Raw genomic sequence first — 8,511 nt, 5'->3', positions numbered from 1 at the left:
TATTCACTGAAACGCTGTTGAAACGTTTATAAAATTAGGCCTGTATGAAAAAAAGAATAGTATATAGTAACAATACTTAAATACCTCCTTCCCTAAATCTTTACTTTGATCTCGTAATTATAATTTAATTGGCTTAAGGAGGACTCTGCTTTCCAGTATAAAGTGATTAAAGTATATCATTTTGAAGGAGGATGATCAAGGTAGGCAATAACATAGCTACACTCAGATATCAAAATTCACTGTAAAAGAAATAAGAGGGCTACATCAAGGCTGCATCTCAAATCCCTACAGTGCTACCTACATACTTAGGCTGCATGTGCCAGAATTCTGCAAAAATTCTGTGAAGGCACCTGTGATGCTGCAAAATACTGTCTAGGACTAGGTAAGGTAGGCAACTTAGTAGGTTTTAAAACGCATCCCATGTTTTCCTTGTGTGCACAAATTTCACATAACATCGGTTTTGACTGTGTAGTGTGTGTGAGAGTGAGTGTGTCAAGTTTTGCCTACATCGCGGGGACCAGCCAACGGTCACCACAAGGAAAACAGCTGGATAAACATACTAAACAATGTTTTAATTAAAATAAAAAATAAAAAATGCAAAAGGGTTAGTTTGAGTGGAGGAGTTAGGGGATTGGAAATATCTTGAATTTAGTATAAAAACAATAGTCAATAGAAAGTCCTCACTGTGTTGGACAAAAAACAAATGTGTGTGTGTATATTTAAATATCTAATTGGGGAGTGCTTAGGTATCATAAATTAACAAACAAATTCCATAACTTGTGGCATTGACTGTATAGTGCCCATAATAATAACAGCATAGTTTATGTCTTACATTGTTTCTGTCTGTGTTCTCCAGTTTACTTATGGTGTAAGGTTTGTCATATGTGGCACTCAAAAGCAGATAAACTTGATCCAAGATAAACATCTTAATCCAAGCACACTCAATACATCTGCAATGAGATTCATGTCCTCCAAGAAAGATATTTATAGATTTTTACTGCTTGGATAACAAATGAAGTTAAGGGGACACATGGAACAGGTGGTCTGCACATAGAACTGATGAGAAGGCTATGCAGTGCATCATGGTTGTATTGATTTATTGGTTAACTATAGAAACTCAACTTACTACAATGTTTTATGATATCAGGGCGCTTCAAAAAAAGGGGGGTTTTACATTTCAAAATTATGTAATATATCTTTGGATCTGATTAAGATAATGTTCCTCCAGGCAGATGTTATAATCATATTGATTACGGTGACAGATTTTGTTTTACACTTTTATCTCAGCTCTGAACAGTGTAACATTTACAGAACAGTTCACAATCTTGGACATACATTATGATTGACCTAAGCTGTGAATAGAGACATAGTGTAATATAATATAATACAATAGTTATCTTTGTTATATAGAGCTTAGGTCTTCACACCCATTCAGAAAAGAAAGAAAGAAAGAAAGAAAAAAAGAAAAAGCTACTGTGTGATAAATCGTACTGCACCGTCTGCCCCCAAGCTTTTGCTACACTACGGCAATTCTTCATGTTGACACACAACTATTTCTTCTTTTGGGCTGTTTATTCATAGATCTATAGGTTGCCTTGAGAATGACTTGCAGTAATATGAGTCATACAGAAAGATTGTGATGAAACGTTGAGTAAAGAATAAGAAAACCCTTCTTTGATTTGTATCAGTGATTAGAAAGTAGCTATGCAGCGCAAGAGCTTTGTGATGTTCACTCTTTAAAGTGGTTATTTCAGTATGCATTTTAGATGTTTTTAAAGGGTATTTGTGTGACCTCACATAAAAAGCATTGAAAGAAGGAAACTGGCGGTAAATATCCTACTCTTTGATTACATTCATGCATGTGTAATTTAGCAAAAACTTTTGTTGTAATTTTCTTCATCATGCAGGTCTGACACTGTTTTTATACAGAGGCCACCAGTTGTACTTAAATAGTGTTTAACCTTCAGAACCTTTAATTACATACTGTAATTTTGAATCTCTGAAAACATCTTATAAAACAGTACAGTGTCTGGGGATATATTTTACATCACCAATTAACACAAGAAAAAGATTTTAAGTTAACGTGGTTTAACATGTCATTGTGAATTACTAATAGTTAAAATAAAAATGCTTTTTTATTTGTGAAAAGGGCATTACACCTCACATTAACCTGAGGCTGAATTTATAATGCTCAGTTTCTCTCTTCTCTTTGTCTTTGTCTCTTCTGAAGTGGTGCTGACCATGTTTAACGTATCAGAGGATCGGGCTCACTGCCCACTGGGCTACTTCCCCTGTGGAAACCTCAGTACCTGTCTTCCTCAGCTACTTCACTGCAATGGCGTGGATGACTGTGGGAATCAGGCAGATGAGGAGAATTGTGGTTAGTTCAGATTCATTCCTATCTGTCTTTTGTCATTTCCCCTGTGTGCAAAATTTTATTTATTTTTTTTACTTTGTACTGTAATCCAGTGGTGTTGAGCATAGATTTGCTTATCCGAAGCTGATTTTACACTGGCAACACCAATATTTATACTGCATGATGCAGATTTTTTAATACCACACATAGACAGTATAAATGTGTTTATTTTTGGTAATTTAATCTGATTGATTGAGCAGCTTTCCAAGAGTGGTGATATAACACCCTGTCTAAATCGGATGTGAGCGGTGTGACGTGAAAAAAGCAATAAGAACCCATAATCAGTAAACATTCCATGTACTCTACCAGCTTGCGTTACTTCCGAATGGATTTGTAATGTTTGCTGTGATGCATAAAGCATATACAGTAGATGGCCGGTGTAGACATGTCTAGCTTCTGCAGTTTGAAATGAAATATCCAGAGATATTTAGAGCATACAGCAATAAAGAAACAAGATTTGAGGTATCCTATAGCATAAGAGTATATTGTCCCTGTTCTGCTTTTTCCCTGGTATCTGTTATTCTTTCAATATTTCTCATCTCCTATCCTTCTTTCTTTTCTTTTGTTTTTTTGCATTTCATCTTTTGATTCTTGTGCTTTGTTTCTTCCTTCCAGATTCTAACTATTTCTGCTCCTTTTCTCCACCTCTCTCTCTTTTCTTCATTCTATGACTGTGTGAGGTGCAACCATGTCAGTTGACTTCATCTCCACTGCAGGATTCTGATAATAATGCATAATCAGTCAGATTGAAACAAGGATTTCTGCCATTTTCATCTGTACGAATTGTCATATTTAATTTACCATCTCATCCATCTCTCTCAGTAAGGGAAAGCCTAGCAGTTAAACAGCTTGGTTTATCATCAGACTCCAGTCACAAGCCCCAATTGATTTTTTCCCCCACAGGATTATCTTCTAATAGTCTCAGAGGTATCTGGTGAGAAAGTACTGATGAAGAACCAATTAAGTTGTAATTATCCTCCCACCCCAAAATCAAATAACATTCCTTGACTTGGTAACAATTGCTAATGATTTTTTTTTTTTACAAGAGAAAACCCACAATGCTGTTTACCTTGCATAGAGGTGGTAATTTCCCATTGATTCCTCAGTAATCAGCTATTCAAGCAATGTCACAACGTGTTACAATGGCCCTAGTGGTTATGTAGGCAGTTTTATAATGTCATACTTGTCAGAAACAGTGCATGCCCAGCCATTCGGCAACTGTCTCACGGCAACTGTCACAGCGACTGTATCAAACTCAATCTTAAGTGTCACCATTTGGCCCCTACAGTGATGGGCACCGCGTTTAACCTTGTCTTACTTGCTTTTGCGGCCTTTGTACAATGGAGAACGGGGGAAGGTTAAAAGGCATTGGGTTGGCACCAGACAGTAAAAGTTCAGGACGAAGGGAAATGTCACAGTGTACATAATATCTTAAGACATTTGCTTAGACCTGTGTAAGTCAATATCATTCTGCCTCTCTCTCTCATCCATTCTCTCATGAGGATGAAAGACAGGGACATGGACACATTTTGACTCTGGGTGACGCCACAAAGAAAGCCATTTGTCATTTTTGCCATGAATGCTTTGAACCTCAAGAGCTTTGTCAGATTGTAAAATCCAAGTCCCTCAGAGCGTCTATCTGTGGACTTATATACATTTTGTCATCGGTAATGGTGTGTAGCTTTGATTTAGAATCATATTAATTTTAGAGACTGAAGTTAGAGCAATGCACCACACACAGTCATCCATTATGGAGGTGGTTGAGTCTATTCAAAATCATCTTTTGTCTGCATATCAGCTTTTTTCCTCATCTCAAAGTAATTTTTTTTAGTGCCTAAATTGACTTCTGTGTGGCTTTTCTTCTTGTAGAAAACTTCATTTGTGTAGCTTTTGTGAATTGAAGTGATTAGATTATGATTGTTTTGTTAGCTGGAGATAAGACTGGGACTGTTGTTTGGAGGTTGGATTCTCTCTTAGTAATCCAGCGAATCTAAAATATCTCACAAGGCTTTCTTCTGATTATGAGTTTTGCAATACCAAATAAACAAAGCATTACATTAATCTTGCCAGCTAACAAACTGCTTTGTCATCCCACCAGTTTATTAGACCCCAAGTACCTTCAGCAAGTTATGGTGTATTTTATACAGTAATTTTTGCTTTTGAGTTTAGCAATACTAATATAATACTCAATAAAACATTTTAATACTCAAGGAGTTTCTCTTTCATAGCATGAGAAATAATATAGTTCTTAGTTGTACTTATGTTTAATTTAATTGTCAACTTTGTCTCAGATGCTTTTCCTAAAAAAATATTCAGTGAGTTTGAATGGTACAGCTCAGAAATTTGAGTTCATATTAAAACCCCTGATGTTTCTTTGATACTTTGGGAAATCTGAGCACAGTTTGAGACATTGTTGAGTTCTTTTAAGGAGAATTGAGTATTTTTCTCATTAAAATAAAAAGAAAAAAAATGTAAGCGATTGTCTCCAAAGGTCTTTGTTTCTCGTTACAAGTAACGATTGTTTATATTAAATAGATACATATAATTATATATATAATTAAATATAATACATTTATTTTATCGCAAGTATCAGCCACCTCAGTATATGATTAATGGTCTTCTAGTTTAAAAGAACAGCACATCAACAAGATCTTGATGCACAGTTGGATATGTGACTCCAGGCAACTGCTGTTAATAAATAAATAAATAAATAAATAACAGTTAATTTTACAGTGTGAGAATTGTGGTAAGAATGTGCAACTAGATTTCATTAGTATTCATTATTCGTATATGTCATATAATTTTAAAGCACACATACATCTTTTATTCTCGTTTATTCTGGTGAGTACGTACATTCCTCCTGACGAGCGTGTAAGCGCGGCGCTAGAACTGTTGGCCGATCAAATTACACACACAGAGCAGCGTTATCCAGACTCTTTCATTATATAATTCTCGGGGATTTTAATAAAGCTAATCTCACCTGTGAACTGCCTAAATATAGACAGCACATCACGTGCACCACCAGAGACTGGACAATATACTGGACCACTGCTACACTGTTTTAAAGGATGCATACCACTCTGTCCCTCGAGCAGCGCTGGGACTCTCTGATCACTCTTTGGTTCATCTTCTACCAGCCTACAGACAGAAACTCAAATCTGCTAAGCCTGTAGTAAAAACTGTAAAGACATTAACTGTTGAAGCAGAGCAGGATTTACAGGCCTGCTTCGAACTTACTGATTGGAGTGTTTTTGAGGCTGCAGCTACTGATCTGGATGAGCTTACTGACACGGTGACATCCTACATTAGTTTCTGTGAGGACATGTGTGTACCCACCAGGACTTATTTAACATTTAACAACGACAAACCTTGGTTCAGTGCAAAACTCAAACAGCTTCGCCAGGCCAAAGAGGACGCCTACAGGAGTGGGGACAAAGACTTGTACAAACAGGCCAAATACACACTGACCACTGCTACACTGTTTTAAAGGATGCATACCACTCTGTCCCCCGAGCAGCTCTGGGACTCTCTGATCACTGTTTGGTTCATCTTCTACCAGCCTACAGGCAGAAACTCAAATCTGCTAAGCCTGTAGTGAAAACTGTAAAGAGATGGACTGCTGAAGCAGAGCAGGATTTACAGGCCTGCTTCGAACTTACTGATTGGAGTGTTTTTGAGGCTGCAGCTACTGATCTGGATGAGCTTACTGACACGGTGACATCCTACATTAGTTTCTGTGAGGACATGTGTGTACCCACCAGGACTTATTTAACATTTAACAACGACAAACCTTGGTTCAGTACAAAACTCAAACAGCTTCGCCAGGCCAAAGAGGAATGCCTACAGGAGTGGGGACTAAAAAAATATTCAGTGAGTTTGAATGGTACAGCTCAGAAATTTGAGTTCATATTAGAACCCCTGATGTTTCTTTGATACTTTGGGAAATCTGAGCACAGTTTGAGACATTGTTGAGTTCTTTTAAGGAGAATTGAGTCTTTTTCTCATAAAAAAAAAAAAATAATAATAATAATTGAGAAGTGAATGTCTCCAAAGTTCTTTGTTTCTCATTACAAGTAACGATTGTTTATATTAAATAGATTTTCTTTTATTGCAAGTATCAGCCATCTCAGTATATGATTAATGGTCTACTAGTTTAAAAGAACAGCACATCAACAAGATCTTGATGCACAGTTGGATATGTGACTCCAGGCAACTGCTGAAAATACTTTAGTCTCTGATAAATTGGTTAAAGGATTCAGTGAGCAAATTATCATTAATTCTCGTATGCTGAATGTGTCACTTTTGTTTTGTTTTAGCAATGCACAAGATGAAAATCTATCCTATCCATTTTGTTTAGTTGGCTGATAATGCAGAATGCAGTGTGCATTGATTCAGTGTCCATTCATTACAAACTAATTACCAAGTCATTATTTATAAGTAATTTACAATTTCATTGTAGAACTGTATATTTTTAACCAAGGTACCATTAAATAAAACTAGTAAAATAATGTTTGATGCATTAGCCCTTGCACAATCTTGTCATTTTGTGGGGTTGGCAGGTTGGCATATTAAATAGGACAAAATTTGTGCCACACTGAAGTACAATCCTTTTTTTTTAGCAACTTGAATTATGCAAACTTTCCCCAATCCAGTGATAGGTTCCTCTTCACAAACACTCATATTTTTAAGACAGTTCCTTTTAAACATTTTTGTTTCCAGTCTCATTGAAGTTTGCAGTTTGCAGTTTGCAGTTTTTCACAAGCGCATTCTAGTTTTCCGTGCAATATGCATCAACCAGTCTGTGAAAGGACTGTGGGAGGTCTATGAGGGTGCCATAATGATAAGCCAAAAGAAATTGATTTAAAACAGCAAAGGGTGTATGGAGCTTTAACAAAGATGAATGTGCTAATGTAATAATTGATTAATTGTATCTCAGTGGACCCCGTAACCTTGGTCACGCCCCACCAGTTCCCTGCAGGCATGTGATTGGAAAGTGATTGGATTTACTGTATGTGGTACATTTTCTGCATCTATCTATCTATCTATCTATCTATCTATCTATCTATCTATCATCTATCTCTTTTTGCTTCTTCATTGCACTGCATGTAGAGTCTTTTGAAGTATGTCTTGTTACATATAAAAGTGTAGTATATCTTCATGCATTCATGCAGTATGCATGCTTTGCATATTCATAGCCCTACATGGATAAAAAATACATCATAGAAATTATATAATTAAGTATATGCAAATGCTGTGCTTAAACATTTACAAAACTAGACACATTGTTATTCAGGTATGCTTGAGTGTGCAGTAGTTCATAGAGAGGGGCGGATGAATAGTGCATTGTATTTCAAAATAGATCTTCTTAATGAAACATAATCAGGAAGTTAAATAAAAGGTTAGTCTCAATCATCTAGTACTCTTGAAGCGGTATTAACAGTTTTTTTTTTTTGAAGCAACATAAACATACATTTTGCAAGTATTTTAGAGAGAGTTTTTTTTAAAGCAGACATGAATGAATGAATAAACTTAAATCAGTGATCTAACTTGGGGAGTTATTAGAAGACAGATACAGTCTGTCATAGAAACAGTCGCTAATGAGGCATCTACACTGTTAGCGATTTCTGTAAATTACACAGTATTTAACTGTAATATGAACTGTACTTTACTGTAAAACAGTTACACAGTAAGTTACTGTATTTTAAAGTTGCATTATGGGAAATATCCTCTTGGCGCCATTAAAATACAGCAAAGACCAGGCTTGACTTCTTCTACTCCAAGGCTGATCATGCTTGGTAAGATCTTTTAGTACATGATTTAGTGATGTTAAAGGGATGATTTTTAAAAATAAACATTTTGTCACACTTTATTCATGGATCTATGTCTAACTTTCTACCTTACATCTCCTAAAATAAGTTTCGAATAACAAGGGTAAGTAAATGATGATAGAATTGTCATTTGTGAACTATCCCTTTTTAAGGGATTGTTCACTCAAAAATGCTAATTCACTCATCACTTACTCACCCTCATGCCATCACTGATGTATATGGCTTTCATTATTCTGTGGAACACAGAGATTAAAAAAATAAATAAAA

General features: G+C 35.9%; 1 protein-coding gene across 1 annotated transcript in view; it reads left to right on the top strand.

Moving 5' to 3' along the window:
• The first annotated feature begins 2,187 nt into the window (after positions 1-2,187).
• The window catches only part of LOC107758568 (relaxin receptor 1-like), a 71,053-nt gene continuing 64,729 nt past the window's right edge, over positions 2,188-8,511 (top strand). The window contains exon 1 of the mRNA XM_016576338.1: positions 2,188-2,380. Within this exon, the coding sequence (XP_016431824.1) occupies positions 2,188-2,380 (193 nt within the window). The remainder of the gene's footprint in view (positions 2,381-8,511) is intronic.

The sequence above is a fragment of the Sinocyclocheilus rhinocerous genome, unplaced genomic scaffold, assembly GCF_001515625.1.
Source record: "Sinocyclocheilus rhinocerous isolate Xijiao unplaced genomic scaffold, SAMN03320098_v1.1 scaffold354, whole genome shotgun sequence".
NCBI classification, from domain to species: Eukaryota; Metazoa; Chordata; class Actinopteri; order Cypriniformes; family Cyprinidae; genus Sinocyclocheilus; species Sinocyclocheilus rhinocerous.
This window is presented reverse-complemented; position numbering and strand designations above follow the sequence as displayed.